Here is a 24,123-nt window from a genome sequence, read left to right on the forward strand (position 1 = left end):
TCGAGGATTCAACCAAGTGACTACATATCAAATCAAGTCTTCAAATTAAATCTTCAAACGGCGTGTTCATCACTCGTCAACGGTTCAACAATTTTCTTCACCAAATCGAAGGAGATTCTACAACGGATTCAAGAACAAGCTTTATAAGCCCTTGATCCACAAATATTGAAGGAAAGCATCAAAGGATTTAATTTCTACACGTGTAGAAATTACCCCATAGAGATTGTACTCGCTTTTTGATTAAATTCAATAAAATTGACATTTGTGCATACTTTCTTGTTTCTTAATTTCAGGACAAGAAATTCGTGTTAACACGGTTACTGCTCCGACCCCGTGAGGTAGGAAAACGAGATGGAGGTCTTGGCTGGCTTGGTGCATAATTGAGAGGAGATGGGGCTGTTTGCGTAGCCATTGGTGATGCCACCATTGCCGATTGTGAACTCATGGCCGCCTTCTTTGCAAAGCCGGTCTCTTCGAGAACAAGCATAGAGCGAGCTTTATAGAATGGAGGTAAGGGTTCGCTTTGCCGTGCCCACACCGGAATAAGCCTCGGTTAGGCCGGCGACCATTTGAAGAACGAGTCGATTATTACTAACCGGAGCACCAACATTTTTCAATTGATCCGAAAGGATCTTGAGATGTTGACAATAGGCCGAAGCATTAGGAAATGCAGCCATGTCAGTGGTTGAAAATTCTTGCTCAAGAGAGACGGCACGAGAATTTTGGTTGTCCTGAAAAATATCTCGAAGACGGTTCCATGCTTCAACGGCCGTTGAATCTGGTTCAATGATGGTGCACAATAAATCGTTAGAAACAGTAGCATAAATCCACTGTAAAACAGTAGCATCAAGAGTGGACCACAATTCTTTTTCCTCTGGCGTGATTGGAGCCTTCGTGGTAGAGGTTGGAATAATATGATCGAGAACACGGTGAGACTTGCAATGTATTTTAAATAATTCCGCCCACATTGCATATTGCACATTTTCCATCTCCAGAACAATAGTGATATGAGATTTGATATTTGAAACAGCCAACGCCGGATGAAAGATAGGTTTGAGAGTGTTTACAGTGGAAGCTTGTGTTTCAGTCATGGTGGACAAGATGAAAAAATAAAACACGAAGGAAGGGGGAGGAGAGTAGGCTGTTGTATTGGAGGAAAGGGAAGAGAAAATTGTAGGTAGGAAAATACCTAAGCTCTGATACCATGTAAGATATTGTAATTCCTTGTTTTGAATAGAAGACAAACGAGATACATATACAGAAGATTATCTAATGTTTAGGCTAAAACTTAGGCTATCCAATAGGCAACTACATAATTGGAGATACTACCAATAATTGTGTACACACTAGGAAAATATATTTACTGAAAGTATAATCATTCTATTAATATGAACATGATCATATGATAGAAAGAAAAGTTATACTTTGTACAAGTGTATTTAAAAGCTCTTATTCCACTTCTGTTGTTGTTGTTATTATTATTATTATTATTATAACAAGGAATGTTGTAATATTCTCTCCAAAAAAAACTCTCTCTCTTCTATCTAAAAACCTCTCATCAAAACCTTGTGCTTGAGGAGGTGGTTTTCCGGCCTCTTGACCGGAAAACTATCTCCTCCATTTTTGTCTTTTTATTTCTTTACTTTTCTTCCCTTTTATTCAATAATTTCCTCTTTTTGGAGCTTTTTGGTTGAATTAGTTTTTTAGGATGGTTTTTCTTGTTACATGTCGGATTTTTTGGATCATTTCAAAGATCTTTAGTGTTTGTTGGAGTTTCATTTTCAAACTTTAATGATCCAAGAAATTTTGATGTGGGTATGGTGTTTATTTGTTCTATCTTTATTCGGACTTGTTGAAGATGCGGATGAAGGTAAGGAGCAAGCGAGTTTAAAGGCGAAATCGGACGAGTTCATGGATCTAACCCCGATCTCGTGAAAAATTCAAGTGTTAGGTTTAGCGGATTCCGGCTTAGACTATGCTCTTTCGATTAATTTTTTCTTGTTTTCTATAAACTTCATATGTATTTTTGATTTTACTTTTGGTTTGCATTTTAAAAGTTCATATGGTTAGATTTTGTTAATATGACTTTCATCAATTTGTAAACTTGATCCTATCTATCTAATTCATAACTTTGAAAAAAAAATGTTGTAATATTTGTGTTAGATATTAAAAAATATATTATGTGTTGGGCCAAGATATAATTTTTTGGTAGAAGATTCTGAAATCAGTTTCTCTCGAATAATGTCGTCTTCGTCTTTGTTCCTCAATTCTATCGATGTTCTTGTTAATGGTGTAAAACTGTAAAATATAAGCTAAACTATATAAACTGAAAAGTAAAAACTAGTTAAACCCTTCTTTCATGTTTAAAACTTGCTTTTATAGTGATGTGGTGTAAGATTAGGATTTTCGTCTCGTTTTAAGTTTTTTAGGAGTGTGGTCGTGTTAGAATACTTCTGGGTCGAGTTAGAACAGGTCCAGGCTGAGTTTTTGAGTCGAAACCAAATCAAGAAACTGATTTTTAAATGAAAATCGCGTGGCAATCCGCAAAACTGCGAATAGAAACACACCAACATTATGCCTGAACTGCTCAAACATGAAATAAGTACAAAGAGCTTCAAAACAAACATAAATACGAGATTACTACGTAAAAAACATAGAAAAATAGGAATAATTCTACTCCTATCAAACATCCTCATACTTACTATTTATCCTTTGTGAACGAAAACTAATAATTCATTATAAATGAATACCATCAAGACTATTCAAACAAGCTTAAATGATGAATTATGTAGTGTCATTTTTCATTCCAATGTAATTCCAACTTGCCACCATATTCTTATATTTTGACGAAAACATATCCAAAATGATGCTAGAAACAATACAATACATTAAAAAATTGAAACTTAAAAGAACAATTACCAACTAAAATTTAAAAATATTGTAAATGAAAGTTAAAACTTGGGAACTATCAGCAAAAATTACCAAAAGGTTGAAAATTTTGAATTTGTCACTTTGTCCGAATAAATAGAAATATTATTAAATAAATAGACTTTTTAGTATAACAATATATATAATAAGTATGTATATATGAATTATTTTTTATAAATGATAAGCCACAAAAATGGAACACAAAAAGTAGATGATGAAAGAAAGAAGAAATATAAAATGGTGGGCAATTTTGGTTTCCCCATATTTGGAGAAGTGTCAATTTGTGTAATGTAAAGACATTTCCTCCATCTTGCTGCACTTTTTGTTCGCCTTTCTCATGGCATCCTATTCTGTCTAAAACTATCATGGGTCCCTTCTTTGTACTTTTTTTTTTTATTTTCCGATATTCAATTATTACTAATGTTACAATGGGATTTATCGACATTGTTTTTAGTTTTTTTATAATTTTTTAGGATTTTTTGTGATGATTTAAATATTTTATAAAAATTCTTAATGTAAATGTATAATTTTTTGTTATAAAATTCTTCTATTATTCATATAATTATTTTTTCTTTTTTTTATTGATAAATTTCTTTATTTATTTTCATGCTACTGATTTTATAATGAACGACTTGATTTATGGTGTATTTGTTGTGTTTTTATAGTGTATTTATGTTATAGTGTATTTCTGGTGTATTTGTTGTGTTTTTATAGTGTATTTATGTTATAGTGTATTTCTGGTGTATTTACAGTGTATTTCTGGTGTTTTCTAGTATATCTATGTTTTTTTGGTGTATTTTTGCCATTTAGTATATCTATGGTGCATTTGCAGTGTTTATGGTGTATTTGTAGTTTTTATGGTATACACTATAAAAATATAATAAAAACATCATGGATACACTATATACACACACTATATCTACACTATAAAAACACCATAGTTATACTATATATACATCATAGTTACACTAAAAAAACACAATAGATACATCATAATTAAACTAAAAAATATCAGAAAAAAAACTCGAAAAAAATCTATAAAAAAATAAATTATTAAAAAGTAAAAGAAATATTTTTAAAATTAAAAAAAAGTAAAAAATATTTTTGATAAAAAAAGTAGGACTTCTAAATATATTTAAAACAATATAAAATCATAAATAAAATATAAAACAGTATACTATGAGAAATTTCTTCCTTTATCTATTGTTCAATTTACCGAACTTAAAAAATTTGAAAATTAATTGGCAATTTGATGGGGAAAAATTCATTTATGATTCTGTATTTTACACTTGAAGGCTTGGCCCAGTTGGCCAAACTCTAATGATATGTGTATAAGGTTGAAGGTTCGACCCTCAACACTCACAGACAGTGTGCCTATTTAAAAAATGTTTAACATTAACTCCCGCTAACTCCCGCTAATAATTAGAGTAGACTATCTTTAACCAAAAAAAAATTCTGTATTTTTTTCTACTCTTAGTCGGCATGTATATTTTACGAATTATAACTTTATAATTTCATAATACCTTCTCTTAATAAAAAAAAAAAACAATTCCGTCAAAATTAACTTATGTGGGAACAACCTATATATCTAGCATGTAAAACTTCAATGTCCATTTAAAACATATCAGAACTACTTTTCTTTCAATCGAAATCTAATTACTTAAAAACCATCCATGTTAATTTTTTTTCTCAATTACAACTTGACATAAAAAAAAACTGTTTGTATTATAGCGGCTATATTATATTTTTTCTATTTAAAAAAATATAAACAAATCCTTCAACATTAAAAATATTTAAATAAACCTAATAATTAATTAATTTTTATTTTTAAAATAAATTAAAAAAAAATTCCGACCGACTCACTTTGTCACACCGAAGAAGCAGTCGCTGCTCCTTCTCTAATAGAAAAGGAGCAAGCTACTACTTCTCCGAGCAGCTCCTTCTCCATCGGAGAAGGAGATGCTCTAGTGGGTTTCCGGAATGATATTAATTACGATTTTTTATTTTAAAATAATTGACAATTAATATAAATTTAGATAAAAAATTATTATTATCTGTTAAACTTTTTTTAAAAAAAAGGTTTTTTTGTATCATGGATAATATTAGCGTTTAATTAGAATATGAGTTAAAAATGAAGGATTATTTTGAATTTTTTTTCAAATAAAAAAAAATTATTTTAATACGGGAAAAGAGGTGAAACATGAAAACTCAAAAAATGATACAATTGGTTTTTTTTCTTACGTCAGAGTATAAATAAAAAAAAAATTAACGTGGATGGTTTTTAAGTAATTAGGTTTTCTAACAACTATGAAGAGTTTAAGAATAAAAAAAATTCAAAGAAAATAAAAAGCATTTGATAGAGAAAAATATATTTTTTTACCGTTTCAATGAATATAGTGATTTTGCATGTCAAGTAGATGTCTGGGTCTTTATATATAAGCATATTGTTATAAAATTGAAATAACATGAGTGGAAATTAATCCAATTTGATTTGAATGATTATCCAAATAATGAATTGTCGACATGTTATTTTGAGATGGGACCTAGTACTCCAGCTGTTTAAGCCCCAATTTTCCTTTTGTTGCCTCATAATTTTTCTTTTTATATCATGCATGTTTCTTTTTAATAAACAATTAATAAATTATTTACCATTATTTAGCCATGTGGATTTTAATAACTATCTATTCTGTCTCCCCTCTTTAATTAATTGAAAAAGATGGTTTGGATGTTGATCTATAGTATACATATCCAATTTCACTTCCAACTTGCTTGCTTACATTGCAAATATAGATAGTAGAAAATGATCGACATGCTTGTAAGTACGGCTGCCAATTTCTGTCATTGTATTGTAAATATGTTGTATCTTCATTTAATTTTATATATATAATTTGAACTTTTTTGTTTTATATATATTAAGATAATTATCGAAATATATCATAAATCACCTATTATAAAAAAATTGAAAATAAAAAAGAGAAACTAACAAATGAAAAACTTTAATTAGATTAAAACAAGAAAATGGAATCTAAGAATAAAATTTTAATGGCGCCAATAAATCAGAGAATTCTAAGTGTTTATAATTTATGGATACTGATAACGTTTAGTAGGGGCGAAGCAACGTCGCCGAATACAAATATCGCTAAATCAAACAATCTGTCGTCATGATGTTCATAAGAAGCATCGAGCTACGACAAACGAAGCAGCACCTCGCCCGAAGCTCAAACTCATAACCTGCAAACACACCTCCTCCACCTATGATGGCCGGCATCACAGGTCGGACCTAATTGTCTACCAAGTAACCTGGGGGGTCACCGAGCCACGAGTAACAAAATGGTATCTTGTTCAAGAGACCGGATAATATCTAGCAAGAAACACCACCCAAGCTCAGATATTTAATATCGAAGCTCGGTCGAGCCAGACCCTTAGGACGAGCTCCGAGGTACCACAAGAATCCACACTCACGTGTAACTGATTCTAGGTCCATAGAAGATCCTCTGACAAGTACAACAAAAATGTTCCTTACGCCTGATGCACCTAAACAAACCGCGTCAAATGCGGAAGAGCTTGCCATGTAAGAATAACATAAAACAGGGACCACAAGAAGGAGAAACAGCCAGCAAGTCAAGGTTTGCACATGAGCTCTACCTATAAAAAAGGACTTTGTGTGCAAACTTTAGGTAATTCTTTTTTCACCAAGATATCTCTTCTCTTTCTCTTCTTCTTCTTTCCCTCGCTTAAACTTACTTGAGCGTCAAAGTGAACATCTGGTGACCCCCACCGGAAGTTCCTTCTTACCTCTGTTTTTTGGTCTGTGCAGGCTTAACAGATCGGATTCAGTTCGGTGATCCATCAAGTACCATTACACATTCCAGTACTTCCATCTTTTATCTGTTCCATTTTAAATATACTCCAATAATTAGACCACAACTTTAGTTTGCTAAGGAACTTGAATTTGAAGTTCAAACAAATGTTAAACATCCTTGAGCAAAAAAAGGATATATATAAATAACGCTAACTAAAATCTTTAAAACACATCAAAATCTTCAAAACACATAAAAACCCAACATATCTCCATAAGTGGAGCAATTTATTTAAATAAAACATATGTGGATCTTCTCATCCTCAAATACATCAGTATCACAAGGTATATGTTGAATCAGATTAAGAGACATGGTAGGAGTCTCAGTTCTTCTGCTGCAGCTGCTATCCAATCTTGGCAGCCCCCTCGTCGTCCGGCTATTAAAGTTTATACAGATGTGGTTGTCTCTATTAAAAGAAAGAGGTTTGTGGTGAGCGATGTATGCAAAGATGCAGAGAGTGCTGTTATTCGAAGTAGTGTGCATGTCTTGTATAGAGTAATCAATGTGGATATGACTGAAGCTTTGGCTATTCGGCATGGTTTGTTGACAGCTTCGGTTCTCAATGCACCTGAACTAATAGTTGAGTCTGATGCAGCGACAGTCGTCAACAAATTTGTTAATTCGGGCCAAGCGATGGATCAACTCCAACTGATTGTCGAAGATTGCATAGCCAGCTCCTCGAATCAGAATGTTAGCTTTATTCATGTTTGGAGGTCGAGTAATCAAGTTGCTCACCCTCTGGCTAAGTGGAGAATGTTTTATGGAAGGATTGTAATTTTATCGGAAAAGTACCTTTCCTGGTAAATGAGCTTGTAAATTCCATTGTTTGATGAATAAAGAGTTTATTTCTTCTTCTTCTTTTTAAAAAAAATATATATTTAATTAAAGTATAATGTATAGTGTAATTTTCTCTATGTGGGATCCATATTAATTCCATATAGTGTAAATATAAGGTTGAAAATTAAGATGGACCCATCTTAAATATCAATAGAAGCCCATCCAAATTCCAATGACCCAAACATATAGTAAGGTATCTAACCAAAATTACCATCTTGCCCATATTGTTTACAAATATGTGAACCATTAATGAGAGTTTAAAGGATAAATTTGGTAATGACATAATTCTAGTAGAAGACTTAACCTAGATACGTGTCCCCTTCCCCCTCTTAATGTCTCACCACTAATTTCTTCAATTATTAAGCATAAATTACGTAGGACCTAAACCTCAATACAATTCTACATATAGTGTAGTCTATATTATGTAAATAATTCTTATTGTTTTAGAATATAATTAATTCTTATTTAAAAGCAAAAAAATGTATTGTCTGCAATAAAAAAATATAGTAATAATTGTAAATTACATCCATCCTCTAAAACTGTAATTATGATGCAAATTATCAAACACTAATTTAAGCTCGTTAATAAAGTTTCAATTATTGTTTATTACTATTTATAATACCAGCTTAATTTTGGTAGGAAGGACAATGAGTAGGCAATAATTTTGAGATGAGTGAATTAAACCCTATATATATATGTAGGCTACGAAAATTTATATTGCTGGTTGCATTGACTGACTGATCAACGTATTTGTTGATAATATACTCTGCAACGTTTCCTCATTATCTTCCATATAAATTATATGCTTCATGAATCATATGCTTCTTTTAATGAAAGATCATTGCGGTAATAAATTTTATAAACGATAACATATACTCACTCCGTTCCAATAGAGTTGTCCAGTTTGCCTTTATCACACAGTTTAAAAAAAATAAATATTGCTTATGGATTTTGTAAAATTTTCCTTATTTTTTTTTGTCATAACCCTATTTAATGTAGGGTCCACTTGCAATTTAATTTCAAAAGACTCATTAGTGGATTTTAAATAGGGGTAATATAGGATTTTGAGTGTAAAAATTAGTTACTTTTTTAAAGTGGACAAGAGTTTTGGGACAAAAAAATTTCTCAAAGTGGACAACTCCATTGGGACGGAGGGAGTATAATTTATTTACTTTGTCAATTTAATCTATAATTTTTAAAAAATAAGTACACACTTTATATTTTTAGAGAGCATAAAAAATAAGTATAAAATATGTTTTATTTAATAATACTAATTTTAATATATTTTTTATTAAATATTTGAGATTAAATTTAAAAAACTATTTATCTTAAATAGCTTTCTACTAGCTCTAAAATTTGATAATAGAATAATTTTTAACTATATGAGTCCATTCTACAAATTCAAAGAACATGAATAATTCTTTGCCAGATAATTACAACATAATGGTTGCGACACGTTATTCGTGTAACAAACCAATGAGACGATAGCCATGTGCAAATATTTAATACTAAAAAAATGAGCAATAATTAAAAAAATTATCGTAAATGCTCATTAACTTGTTGTAAAAATGACGTGACACAACTATTGCATGGGATCAGTGGCGGAACCAGGACACTAATTTAGGAGGGTCGAAATTTTTATGTTCGACTATTTAAAAAATATTAAACTGCTGTAAAACAATTCAAATGTGTTAATTTTCAGTTGTAGGGGCGGTTTTGACCGCCCCTATAGAGAAAAAACCGCCCCTAACACATGTAGGGGCGGTTTCTAGGGGCGGTTATAACCGCCCCTACTGAAAAAAATCAGAAAAATCTATTTTTTTTTTACTTTTTTTCCGGCGAGGAGGGTCGGCCGACCCTCCTCGACCCTCCCTAGTTCCGCCCCTGCATGGGATAAACACTCTTCTTTGCCGTTTTTCTGCAATTATCTTTTTATATTATATTTATATTTCTTAATGATGATAAATAGGAAAATGTAGTTGGATTTATATTTTTAGAAAATTTATGATGAAGTATTCTTTTTGATATTGCCTTCGATGAAATTAATTAGAGCATCTGCGATCGCATTCAATTTAAACGAACAAAGCCTGCAAATATTGGAGTTAGCTTTGACTCTCTCAACACAGCTTTTATTTGTTTTTGGTTCTGTCTGATTTAAGGAAAAAATTTGAGAAGGGCATTCTCGGAATTTAAGCCAAAGAGTATTGGCTCTAGGCTTTACACTCGCTGCAAAAGCAGTAAAAAGTAAAAAAACCACACGCAAGACAACGACAACAGTTAAAATAAATTTACAGTATTTTCATGACACGTGACTACTACCTAGGCGAGCTTCTCCGCACGTGCCTTTGGCTTACGTCATAAAACTAGTATGTAGGCGATTCCTCCAAAGCTATAGCTTCTATTTGCTACCCTTTTTCACCTCACGTGTAAACAGAACTTTTTTACTACGCAGTTAAAAAAGCACATTTACTCTCACTGCACTACATCATAAATACCCTCAACAACCACTTTTTACACAAGCAAATTCCACCTACATCTATATATCTACTACTACAATGAAGTGAAAACACATAGTACTACTATGAACAAAGGGTCAACGCGCCCCCTGAACTTGTGACACGGGGTCATCTAACCCAATTTATACTTTATTGAGCAACTAACCCCAAAACTCTTCATTTTTGGGTCAAATAACCCCATAATTTATATTTTTATTTTAAAAAACAGATTTAGGATAATTTTATCGCAACAATTAGGGAAGTATCTAATTACTTTTTTGCATCCCTCACCTCCGATTTGTATTTTACGCGTTTTAAAAATACAATTATGGGGTTACTTGACCCGAAAATGAAGAGTTTTTGGGTTATTTGCTCAAAAAAGTATAAATTGGGTCAGATGATCCCATGACACAAGTTTAGGGGGCGCGTTGACCCTTTGTTCGTACTACTATTTACTTATATTTACAATTATAAATTTAATTATAATTAAAATTTGAAATATCAGTATATTAATTAATAAACATAAAAAAGAGTAAGGGTAAACATAATTACTTAATTATCCGTTAAATTTTCGACCATTTACATAATTCAATTAATATCTACTTTTCACTTATTAAAAATTTATATATATTTGTATTCATCATATATATGTGATTACATCTCATGTATAAGATAAAAGTAAGTTTTGTAAAAAATGAGATTATATATAATTTAGTGCTAAAATTTTAAATATATTTTAAAAAAATAACATTTTACCTAAAGTTTAAAAGGACTTAAAATTGTTTTTTTTTTCTGTTCTTATTTTATTCTTATTATTTACTTGTAAAATTCTACTTGTTAATTAATTATCTTGTGATTTATAATTAAATATTAAATAAAAATGGATAAAAAACTGAATAGATAATTACATTAAAAATATTAAAACTAAATTTTTTTAATTGAAATATTATAAAAAAAAGAATGCTATTTTTATTATATATTTAAAATACATATTTTAATATGGTCAAATTATTCTAACATTGTTAGCATTCGTCAGAATATATAGTTTTGTCTCATATTTAAAAATCGAATGATGTAGTAATTTATTTTTATTTTCATTAATATTTTAGTTATTTTATTTATTTTTTATATTAGTCTACTCAATTTTATTACAGACTTATAAAGTCAGTTTAAAATTTTATTTTTAATGTATATAATTATAAATAATTATTATATTTTTATAAAATATAATATTTTAATAAATTCAATTTATCTTTTACATGTCTATTTATGTTTCAATTTTTCAATTTTTTAGTATTTAATTTTTTTCATTTAAAAAAGTTAGAGACGTAGAAAATTTTAAAAAATATATATATTGAATTCATTAAACTATTATCTTGTCAAAATATTAAATTTATTTATTTTTATGTCAAAAAAATTGAACTTTATTTATTTTTAATTAAATATTTTAATTTAGATGACTAATGTAAAAAAATTAAAAAAATATATATTATTTGATTTTTAAATGAAGATGATAAATTATGTCATATGCAAGAAGCTTGAGATTAATTTAGTCTTGTGGAGTAATATTCGATTTAATAAATGAAGCCTAGCTAAATAATTCAATACAAAAATAAACCCTACAAAAATTTAACTCATTAAAAAACTAGCTTAAGAGTACGGACTGTTCCTTGTTCAGAAACCCTAATTTATATATAAATACACATATTAATCAGTCCTCTTTAAAAAAAAAAAAAACTGTTCTACCATTCAAACCTTTCTCTCTCCAAAATTTAATAACCTCTCCCTTTAATTTCCAGCTCTTCTTCATATTCATCAGCATCTGATTCTCACCAACAAAACTTAAATTCAAAAGTTCCCTCCCCATTGCTTATTGTCTCCAATCTTACAAACATTGAAGATTCCATTTGAACTGGCTTCTCAAATTCTAAAATGTTAAATTGCGGCGGCAGCCACCGCGACTCTTCATCGGACGGTGACTTAAGCTTCAAGAGCAGCGCCACTACTACTTCATCAATGAGCAGTGAGAGCTGTATGAGTAGCTACAGCCGTCTTTCTTTTGAGCTTTTAACAGCAAGATCCTCACCGGAAAATCTTACCCTCAAACCACACCGGTCATCTGACTTCGCTTACTCCGCCATCCGCCGTAAAACCGGCTTGACTTTCCGTGACTTTCAGCTCCTCCGCCGAATCGGGTCGGGAGACATCGGGACAGTCTACCTATGCCGTCTAACAAGAAAGCATAACCAAGAAAACGACGACGAATACGACGTCGTAAAAGAACAAGACGACGAGTTATGCTGTTATGCCATGAAAGTTGTGGATAAAGAAGCATTACGTGTGAAAAAGAAAGTTCATAGAGCTGAAATGGAGAGGAAGATCTTGAAAATGTTGGATCATCCATTTTTGCCAACTTTATACGCTGAGTTTGAAGCTTCCCATTTTTCTTGCATTGTTATGGAGTACTGTTCCGGCGGGGATTTACATTCTTTACGGCATAAACAGCCTCACAAACGGTTCTCTCTTACCTCTGCAAGGTAATAATAATTTATTGTCTTATATAAATAAATATTTAGAATTACAAAAAGCTGCAATCTTTTTTTCTTTTTGTTTTCAAGTTATAAAATAATTTCATAAGAAAACAAATTATGCATGGATTTGCAGTGTTTTTGATGATACGTTCTTGTCTTTGTTTGTCTTGTTACAGTGATGATCAGTACTCTTCTGTATCTGTCTGTATCGTTTTTAATCAATAATTATGATTTATTGCACTTAATTAGTGTTATTATTTACCATATTAGGCGTTTTGTTTTGCTTTGCATGCAAGTTATCTGTTGACTATTTGTGTTTGGTTCTCGAGAAAATTTGTTTAACTAAACGGGATTCTTGATTTTGTTTGCAGGTTTTATGCAGCTGAGGTTCTTGTAGCTTTAGAATATCTTCACATGTTGGGAATTATCTACAGAGATTTAAAGCCGGAAAACGTTTTAGTCAGATCCGACGGTCACATCATGTTATCAGATTTTGACCTTTCTTTGTGTTCTGATGCAATCCCAGCCGTTGAATCTCCGTCTTTCTCTCCTGATTCTACTTCTCCGTCGTCATTGTCGTACACCCGATCACACTCGAATAAGAGCTTCTCGTGCCTCCTTAACCGGCTCTTCCGGTCGAAGAAAATCAGAACGTTGAGCCCCAACCGGTTATTTGTTGCCGAGCCGGTATCCGCCCGGTCTTGTTCGTTTGTTGGGACCCATGAGTACGTGGCGCCTGAGGTGGCATCTGGTGGGTCCCATGGAAACGCGGTTGATTGGTGGGCCTTTGGGATTTTTATCTACGAATTGATTTACGGACGGACACCGTTTGCGGCTCCATCGAATGAGCAGACACTGCGTAACATTGTGAAAAAGCCCTTGAGTTTTCCTACACAATCGCCTTCCTCTTCGCTTGACTTCCACGCGCGGGATTTGATATCGGGTCTGTTGAATAAAGATCCGAATGCTAGACTCGGGTCGAAAAGAGGATCCGCCGACGTCAAAACTCACCCGTTTTTTAAAGGGCTTAATTTTGCTCTGATACGGACGGTGACCCCACCTCAGGTTCCGGGACTAAGAAGACAAAAAACGATGCCGTTTTATCATGGGAAGCCAAAATCAACAGCTTTTGATTACTTTTAGAGAAAGCCTGTGATTTGTGCCACGTGTTAGGGAGTTGCTGCCATATTTTGCAATTGGTAGGCTGATAGATGTGCATATTTAAAGCCCTTTTTTGGGTTTTAATTTTCCTATTTTAGTCTATAAACTATGTTTTAGGTGACTGAATTGACATCAATTATACCCTCTAATTATATAAACTATTTATACATTTCAAGAAAAATCCACATACATTTTTCAATTTTAGCATCATTTATCAGAGTTGTTATTATATTTATAATTAGAGACAGATTCAGAATTTAAAATTATAAAAAAATTAAAAAAAAAATTGAGGTAAAAAAAGAGCTAAAAATCTTGTTATTGCTCACCGGCTTTTACTTGATATAGAAAGTTTTGGAATTAGGTCCATTTGTAATAATTAATATTTTTGAACCGCCATTATCTTATCCTATGAAATTTACATATGATGCATGCGCATAAATAGGAAGGGTCGGCTTAGAAAACGAGTTCTATAATGCATGTGATTTTTTTTATATATACTAACGGCTCTTTGTATTTTTTTTAATTTAAAAACATTTTAAATTGATACAAAATACTAACTAATTTGGTTTTTATATTTAATTATATACTAATATAAATTGATTATATCATTGAATTGAAAATAGCCAAAAATAGGTACTCTATAAGCTTAAATTGAATTAAATTAATAAATTTTGGGTTGATTTTTCACTCTTGTTCGTTAATTGCAGGTGATTATGTATCAAGTTAAATTATTTAATTTGCACATGATTTTCCTGTCATTTTATGTTTAATAATGCAGTTGGACATGTGCCGGTTTTTTCAAGTCAAATGTTATAAATCAAGCTTGTTTTAAGCAAATAATTAAATGTTAAGATGAGTAGCAAGGTCAAAGATGGTTTTGGCTTCAAATATGATGTGTATATATATGTGTTCGCTAGATTTTCACCTTGCTCAAACCTTTGAATTTGTTAATGGGTAACTTTTAGGTACTGATGCTTTAACCGGTATGATTCTAGATGAGGTAAACAGGATTTGAATGACGTAACCCTAATTCAAGTGACGTAACCCGAATTCAAGTAACGTTGTTCAAATTGTGAATGACGTCGCCGCCGTTCGATTAAACTAACAGTATTAATCTGGGAATCCTGAGATCCAAGCGAGATTAATGTCAATTCTACTCCTAAACTAAAATTCAATCCGGAGATTGGGATAAAAAGCCTGAGCTTTGGTTTTTGATTAATGATTTGTTGATATTCTCAATAATACAATACTACTGACTATTTATAGGGAACAAACCCTAATAAAGAATCCTAATTCTAATGAGATTCTATCTCTTATTTAAATGGAGAAAAACTAATTAAAAGGCTAAAAATAAATATAGCTCCTGTTGGGCTAAAATCCCTTAATGAGCCCATTCAAAACACCTTTTCTGGTCATGGGCCAAATTGTCACCCAACTTTATATTGATCCCACTGGGCCGGTGCAAACAATGCCCCCAACAAGCCTAAGGTTTAAACTTTGGGCTTGTTATTGTCGGCCTCAATACCAAAGTGGGCTGCGCTGTCACTATTTCGGCCCATGCGGTAAAACTTTTCAAGTAACCACCCTTTTCTTCCAAGGTATAAAATATCTTTCACTTTCCCTTTTCGGATTTACCTGAATCTTTGACTCCCGAAACTCTCTCAAATCCGTTGACTCCTAGCCGATTCTTTAGACCCTAATCGCCTACTCTTCAACACAGATCGTCCAATCATCATGGCTCAACAAGAACAAGCCGCTCTTCAAGCAACTGAGAGACTCGCCGTAGTTCGTTCTACCGCTCCATCGACTGCATTTGAGGTAATTACAGAATTAGAAGATAGCCGATACTCCGTAGGTCCGATTCTCACCACTCCTTCAGAACTCTGTGAAACCGCCGTACCCTTTCCAGATCATGCTCCCCCTCGCTTCTCTGAACTTCATTATTCGTCTGTGTGGACCGGGGAAACCTTCAGAAACTGGCCCAGCACCAACGCCGATTACAAGAATTGGATCTTGCGACTCCATGGTTACTATGGCGATGTTTGGAAAGCAATAGGTCTATATGACCTTATTGGAATCAGCCAAAACACCTTTCCAATCGCCAAGCACTACTGCTTCGGCGCTTCGCTCTTCTGGTCCGATACCACCAACACTTTCTGCTTCCGGCGAGGACCGATGTCCATAACTTTGTTAGACCTGGCGTTTATGTTTAATGTAAATATTACTGGCATTAGAATATCGCCTCTCAATTGCCAGACATCCCCAAACCTTCACTTAGGTCCTGAAAAATCTGCCAAAAGCTTCAAACATTTCTTGGATAAAAACATCGGTCAAAACCATCAACCTCCAACCGCCAACGAACACATAGCCTTCCTGGCATATTTCCTCGCCAAATTCATCATTTGCCCAGCTTCTTTCAGAGTCACGCAAGAATGCCTCCGTATCGCCGTTGCCCTAGCCGAAGGTCATCCCTTGAACATGGGAGAATTCATTCTTGGATCGGTCTACAGATGTCTCCATAGCATGATCAAAAACGCCAAGGTAAAGACGCATCGCTGTCCAAGCGGGCCGATGTGGATAGTTCAAGCGTGGATGTTCATGTACTTTCCTGACATCGTCAGACTTCCAGAACGAACCGCAGACGAATGCTTCGGTTATACAGTATCTCAAGGGGTCGCAATCTTACCGCACCTCAAAGAAGTAATCGGCTACTTCCTGGAGACTCGTGAGCAATCGCCAAATCCATGGTGCCCTGTTCTCAACATCAAATATCCTCCCAAGTGGATATCTTATGGCTGGGAAATAACCGAAGACTCTGATATAGACGAAGAACTCCACTCTAAGTGGTGGGACAATTGGAGCAATTCACTGATCAGCCGCAACCTCATGATCGGCAACAGCTTCAAACATAGCGGGTCAGAGGCTTACTGCCCCAATTATCTATCAAGACAATTTGGCTATACACAGGCGATTCCCTGTCCTTTTCTGATAGACCGCAACGAATATGGTTCTGATCGCCCCTCACTGCCCACATCGCGTCACATAGCATTCCTTGGACAACTCCACGAGGGTTATTTGCCATCGCCCGACGAGCTACCTATACCAGACGGAAACCCATCTTCTACACATGAGTTCGAAGAGTGGTGGGAAATCGTGATCGGCATCAATTTCGGACTATCGGCAGAGGATATCCTTAAGTTGAATATTTTTCAGTTGCCTGAAACAAAGCGAAAACGTACTCACGCCGATGTTTTTCTTTTACAGGTTCCGCAGCCGAAGAAAAGGAAAGGTAACCACGAGCATCACCTTGAACTTATTAAATTTGAACGCTTTTACAAATTCAAATACGAACCCAACAATCGCCCCCTTCTTAGTTTAAAAATGGAAAACCATAGAAGAGAAGCTTGGCGAAAATACATACTCAAATGGAGGAAAGTATGGGAGAAAAAATATCGGCATCGTCCTTACCCCATCTTCCAACAGTATATTCGCCCTTCCTTCTCATATAAAGCACCCTTAGTCCCAGACTCTGAATATATGTTAGCCAATAAAAAGCCAAAGTCTCGCCCTAAAAAGGTAACATTTACTGGTTATTTTGTGCCAGGTAACTGTAAGGACATCGCCTCTCTCGTTGAGGAACTGAAGATCCCCGCAGGTAAGCACTAGAAGAATTTACAACTGCCACTTCAATATAATTTATCTTAACATCGCCTTTCTATATCGCAGAAGTAGAGGCGGAGATAGACGGGGCGATTTTCATGGATGAGGAGGAAGAAGAAGATGAACAACCTCTGAAGAGGAAAAGAGCTGGAAGGAAACCTGTCACGACAAAATCGGCTGCCAATCAAGAACCGAAATCGGTTAGCACCAAACTGCCGAAAAAGACAGAAGTCTCTGCTCCGAAACCAACAAGAGCCGATACTTCCAAGAAAGCCAACACCACCAAGATTTCCATCAAAATGAGTGGGAGTTCGGCCGAACGCTCTGCTCCTCTGGTATCGCCTGCTTCTACTTCGGCTACGGCGACCGTCTCAGTTTCTCGCCCTTCCAGCTCAAAGCCAGATATGACTCGTACCGAAGCTTTGAAGGTATTTTTCCTTTTATCACATTCGTCTAAGTATAATAACGACATGTACTAATTCTCTCTTCGGCAGACGAAACTCCTGGCTTTTGATTCTGACTCGGAGAGTGATGCTGAAGGCTCCACCGAGAGTTCCTCTAGTTCAGAGGAGTCCGAGGCTGGTGGTTCTGAAGCCGATGTGGATGTGCACCTCAACAATCTGGCTGCGATGAAGGCAAAAGGAGTGCAATTGTTGGGCGATGAAGATGAGGCGAAGTCCCTGAAGGTGTCCCTGGAAGCGCTTCTCTTGGTGAAGGATAAGAGTAAGGTCACCGAGAGAGCGAAGGAAACCATCGCCAATGTCGTCAAGAATCTTCCAAACTTGACCAAGACCTATGCCGAGGCTGCTCCCGCCAGATCTTCTTATGAGCAATCGCTGGAGACCAAGCGTAAGCTTGATGATGAATTTGGTTCCCTCAGGTCAAAGGCGAAGAAGACCTCAGACCAACTCGCTCCTCACACTTCCAAGATGGATGAGCTGAAGTCCAAGATTGAGGCGCTTCAAGGGGAGCTCAAAGCTGAAGAGGACATCGCTGCCCCTTTAGAGCAACAACTTGATGACTTCATCTCTCAAGGTGCTGACCTGAAGGATCGCCGTAATCAGCTGAAGAAGAAACTGGCGAGTGCTGAAAAAAGATACTCGGAAGCTGTCAAGAAGCTCTCTGACATTCGCAGCACCATGGGCGATTTGTTCAGCCATTTTGGCTAATTTTTGTAACTCCTGAACAATTTTTGGAATAGTGTGTATATTTCGTTGAGACATGGTTCTTTAATGGGCATTTTTGAATCGGTTTCATTTCCGAAACTTAACATGTCTTGGTCATACTTATTTTGTTCCGAATTGCACACATTACCAGCACATTTTATTCTCGTAAGTATAATAATCGGCTATCGCACCATTTGGTCATACTATTTTTAAGTGTAACGATAATCGGCTAAAATTCCGATTGATCATAATTCAAACAGGTATCGGTTTGAGGAAAATCGGCTGTAGTTTCCGAAATTTTATTCAATGTAAGTATAAATTGCACGGTCCCAACACTAATGATTGGCAACTTTATATATTCTAATCGGCTATATTTCCGATTGTCACCCACAAAGGTGCCAGTACTAATTGACACCATAAAATCGGCTGGTGTTCCGAATTTCATATATATGTCTAATGTAAGTACAAATGGTTCCAGTGCTAATTGACAAAATAAAATCGGCTGGTGTTCCGAAGTTCATACATGTCTAATGCAAGTACAAATTATAAGGTAAACCTAAATTATGTGGAATCGGCTCTGCTTCCGATTACCAATTTCGTGCCGTCAACCCATCGGTCAAGAGTCCGATTTTGTGAAAATTACCTTTCTTACTTCTCGAATATGCGTCTGTCAATTCCTTCCCAGCAGCTCGGGACGTACTTCTTCAAATACTGTGCGTTAATGGATCGGTCATGGACTCGACCATCTATGTCAGCGAGTATATACGCACCGTTACCTAATATTCGGACAACTTTGTATGGTCCCTCCCAGTTCGGAGACCATTTTCCTAGTCCTTCCTTTTTTGCTCCAATGGGCAAAATGACCTTCCAAACGAGCTGGTCTATTTGGAAACTCTTACTTTTGACACGTTTGTTGTAAACTCGTTCTACTCTTCTCTTCTGAGCTTCTAAGTGGTCGAGTGCCAATAATCGCTCCTCATCTAAGTCCAAAGCTTCAATAACCATTTTGTCATGATAGTCGGCCTTCGTCAGGACGTGCTGCATCTTTCGCCTCGTAGACGCTACCGTCAACTCCATAGGTAGCATCGCGTCGTGCCCATACACAAGCTTGAAAGGTGTAGTGCCCGTTGCCGATTTTTGGCTTGTGCGGTTTGCCCAAACAGCTTCAGTTAATAACTGATGCCATTGTTTTGGGTTGTCTTCTATCATCTTCTGAATGATGCCCTTAATCGCCTTGTTAGTCGCCTCGGCTTGGCCATTTGCTTGTGCGTAGTATGGGGTGGAACGTATCAACTTGAAGCCCATCTCCTTTGCATAATCGGTTATATCACTTCCAGTGAACATAGTTCCCTGGTCCGTAGTAATAGTTTCAGGTAACCCATGCCTCAGGATAATGTACTCTCTGAAAAACTTTATGACCGCTTCTTGACTCGGTGATTTCAAAGGTATGGCTTCAACCCATTTAGAGTAGTAATCGGTCGCGACAATCACAAACGTGTGTCCTTTTGACGATGATGGGTATATTTTGCCAATTAAATCAACAGCCCATCCTCGGAATGGCCAAGGTTTAACTATCGAGTGTAGCATCTCAGCAGGAACGTGCTGAACAGGACCGCACTTTTGGCATGCCTCACATCCTTGGGAGTATCGGATACAATCTTGTTCCATTTTAGGCCAATAAAACCCGTATTTATGGATCAGCCATCGCATTCTCGGACCAGCCTGATGTGCACCGGCGATTCCCTCGTGTACTTCGGCCATGACCAACATTGCTTCTTTCGGGCCGATGCATCTAAATAGCAAACCGTCGCTCCCTCTTTTGTACAATTCATCGGCTAGAACTATATAGTTGAAAGCCAGAGTTCGTAACCTTCTGTTGGACATATCTGGCGATTCAAACCATTTAGTTATCTCCTTCCTCCAATCTATCGAAAAATCCAAATGGTACACGGAATGGATTGCCTTGTACACCGCATCGTCTCCTGTTACCAAGTTTGGCGTATCTCGCCGGATCGCCTCATACTCGTAACAAGGTTTGTAACCACTACCGTGTTGGGCGAGATCGTTTGCCTCCATATTTCCGTTTCTCTCCGTGTATTCTAACCAAGTATCCGAGAAACCGCCGATAAGATGTTTAGCCTTGTTGCAATATCGGATCAAAAGTTCCGACTCGCACTTGTATTCTCCGGAGACTTGTTTTATCACTAGCAGCGAATCACCCCAGACTTGGATCGATTTTGCCCCCAGCTCCATCAAGATTTCTAAGCCTAAAATGAGAGCTTCATACTCGGCTTGGTTGTTGGTACACTTGAATGCCAAAGAACAAGACATTGTGCACCGTGCCCCCGAGGGCGAGATAATGACGATTCCTGCTCCGGCACCCTTTTCTGTTCTTGATCCGTCAAACCACAATTTCCAAGGATGCAGTTCCATGCAGCCGACTCCCTCTTTTATGTTGACTCCTGGGTGATCCGACAAAAAATCGGCAAGGACTTGTCCCTTGACTGCTTTCTGAGGCACATACACGAGCGTGAATTCCGACATTGCCACTGCCCACTTTCCCATCCGATTCCTAAGATACGGTCGGGATAGAATGTATTTTATGACGTCGGTTTGTGCTAGGACATAAACCACCACTGGCAACATGTAATATCTCAACTTGCAGCAAGTGAAATATAAGCAAAGGCACAGTTTCTCGATGTCCGAGTATCGTATTTCAGTATCGGTCAAGGCTCTACTGAGATAGTAGACCGATCTTTCCACGCCTTGGTCTTCCTGTGCAAGCATACATCCCAAAGATTGGGGAGCTGCCGATATATACAGTAACAAAGGCTGATTTGGCTTTGGTGGCATCATAATTGGCGGTTTTACCAAGTATGCTTTCAGCTCGTCAAACACTTGTTGTTGTTCAGGAGTCCATACAAACTTCTCATTATCATTCCCCTTCAACAATACGCTCCAACTGCGTAATCGGCCTGCTGTGTTTGAAATGAAGCGCCTTAGGAAGTTTATCTGTCCGATCAACCGCTGTAGCTGTTTCTTGGTTTTTGGTGGTTCAGCATTGATTATCGCTTTTGCTTTATTTTTGTCTACCTCTACCCCCCGCTGGTGAACCAAGAAACCCAAGAAATTACCTGCCGATACACCGAAAGCGCATTTTAATGGATTCATCTTCAAACCGTTGCTTCGGATCCGCTCAAAGCCCTGTTTCAGGTCGGCCAGGTGAGCCGCGTCGCTCGGCGATTTTACGACAACGTCATCGATATACACCTCCAGACATGCTAAACCTTCGAACATTTTGTTCATGGTCCGTTGGTAAGTTGCTCCGGCGTTCTTCAAACCAAAGGGCATCACAATCCATTCATAAGCACCAATCGGCCCTGGGCATCGAAAAGCGGTTTTTGAGATATCAGCTTCGTGAATCGGCACTTGATTATAACCAGAATGAGCGTCTAGAAAACTAAGGATGTTGTGTCCGGCAGCGCCGTCAATCAGCATATCAGCTACCGGCATCGGGTATTCGTCTTTGGGTGTCGCTAGATTCAAATTCCGGAAGTCAACGCATACTCGCAACTTGCCGTTCTTTTTCATGACGGGCACTATGTTGGATAACCATTCTGTGTACTTAGCTTCCCGTATGAAGTGCGCCTCTTTGAGCCGATTGATCTCTTCTCTAATCAACTCCTCGACCTCTTTTGACATCCGTCTAGGAGGCTGCCTGAATGGTCGGAAGCCATCTTTCAGAGGCAACTTATGCTCGGCGATTGATTTGTCAAGACCCGGCATGTCTGCATATGACCAAGCGAAACAATCCTTATATTCCCGAAGGAGCGCAATCAGCTCGTCTCTAAACGTGGCACCGAGGTTCGCGCTGATGAATATCGGTTTTGGTGACGATTCCGAGCCTAAGTTAACTTCTAAGAGCGTGTCTTGAACTTGGGCTGGATCATCCCCCAATTTTCCGGTGGCTATTTTGAGATCTTCTACTCTCAAGGTACCAGTCGGGTCTTGATCTTGATCCTCGTATATGCATTCCGCGGATAACACTCCGAAACTGAGTGCTAAGTCCAGAACCTTTCTTCGCAACTCTGTATGTCGTCTATCCATCAGAATGTTGCAAGATCGTAGATCGGCCGTTGCCCCCGAGGGTAACGTCTGCAGGCCGATCCGCGTTGATAAGGATCCTGGGACTTTTGATATCTCGATGACTTAGAGATTGGATGTTCTTTACTTGCTCGTCATACATCATGGCTTCTAGAACGTTGCTATCCTCGCCGAAAGGGCTCGGATCACCCTGCACTATTTCGGCCTCTCCAGCCTCTCGCCATAGTATCAGCATCTGATGCATGGTTGATGGGATGCACATATTGGAATGGATCCAGTCTCGGCCGAGTAGCACATTGTAATTACTCCTGGCATTAACAACGAAGAAACCTTCTTCGGTCTCTACTCGGCCCACCTTTATCTTAAGGGTGATGTACCCTTCGGCGGGTGTCTCGCCTCCGGCGAAGTCTGTCATATAAACGTCGGTGGTCTCCAGCTGGGTGCGTTCGATACCGAACTTCTTAAGCATCCGGGAAGGCAAAATGTTTACTCCCGCGCCGTTGTCGATTAGAACCCTTCCAATGGCGACGCCATTTACTTCGGCTTTGATGTACAACGGCCTTATGTGCCTTGTCATTCGTACTGGTGGTTTGCTTAGAGACACAACTGCCGACGCATCCACGCTGTTCTCGTCCGGGATTATAACATCCCCATCTAAAATCGACTTCTGCCCCGGCTTATTCCTAAATGAATCCGGAAGAGTAACGACTTGGACCTCTTTTCGGTTATCATTTTTAGGAATCCACGCTTTCAGCTGTCCGTCTTGGTGAACAACGACCAACTCTTTTTTCACGGGCACCCAGGCCTTCAACTGGCCATCTGCGTGACTCAGGACTACGTCCCTGAAAGATCGCTTATCCCTGGTGGGCGATTTTTCATCTCTTGCGTGCGTATGAGAAGGTAGGTCACTACCCTGATGTCGCTTCTTCTCTACCCAAACCTTCCTTATCTTTCGCTTGGGTGTCTCAAAGGGCTCGGTTTCGGATCGGCTACGTCTGCCCTGGTCTGCGTCCAAATCGTCTTCAAGTGCCCCCAGTCTTTCTCGAATCGGTCTTTTAGTTCCGGAAGGAGGTACAGCACCGGTCAAACGATTTTTAACTGGGACTCGGCTCTCTGGTGCCGATTCTGACCCTGCAGCGATCCGTCGCGACTCCTGTCGCATTCTCTGCATCCGTCTCTTTTGTGTCTTGGTCATACGAGGGGTCTCCTCCGTTGGCCTGAACACCCTTTTAAAAACCGACCTCCCTTCCTGTCCGGATGGCATGTGCTGTTGCCACTCCTTGGTGGGGGACTTTGGTTTAAAAGTTTTTGGATTTGCTCTGACCGATTTTCGTACGTACTTGGTCTCGGGGCGCTTCTGGCAGTGCTGGCAATGTTGGCA

At 37.0% G+C, this 24,123-nt stretch overlaps 1 protein-coding gene and 1 pseudogene across 1 annotated transcript; one reads left to right on the plus strand and one right to left on the minus strand.

Moving 5' to 3' along the window:
• Positions 1 to 289: 289 nt before the first annotated feature.
• On the minus strand, positions 290 to 1,268 carry LOC126672748 (uncharacterized; annotated as a pseudogene).
• Positions 1,269 to 11,853: 10,585 nt separating this feature from the next.
• LOC126674347 (protein kinase PINOID) lies at positions 11,854 to 13,981 on the plus strand. The gene is made up of 2 exons (XM_050368783.2): positions 11,854 to 12,657; positions 13,023 to 13,981. Exons 1-2 carry the CDS (start codon positions 12,053 to 12,055, stop codon positions 13,792 to 13,794), a joined length of 1,377 nt encoding a protein of 458 aa, XP_050224740.1. The 5' UTR covers positions 11,854 to 12,052; the 3' UTR covers positions 13,795 to 13,981.
• Positions 13,982 to 24,123: the final 10,142 nt, after the last annotated feature.

The sequence above is a fragment of the Mercurialis annua genome, linkage group LG3 (genome assembly GCF_937616625.2).
Source record: "Mercurialis annua linkage group LG3, ddMerAnnu1.2, whole genome shotgun sequence".
Classification (NCBI taxonomy): Eukaryota; Viridiplantae; Streptophyta; class Magnoliopsida; order Malpighiales; family Euphorbiaceae; genus Mercurialis; species Mercurialis annua.

Coding starts and splice junctions, on each gene's coding strand:
- LOC126674347 (XM_050368783.2), top strand. CDS start 12,053: ATGTTAAATTGCGGCGGCAGCCACCGCGACTCTTCATCGGACGGTGAC. Junction 12,658..13,022: donor TTCTCTCTTACCTCTGCAAG/GTAATAATAATT, acceptor TTTTGTTTGCAG/GTTTTATGCAGCTGAGGTTC.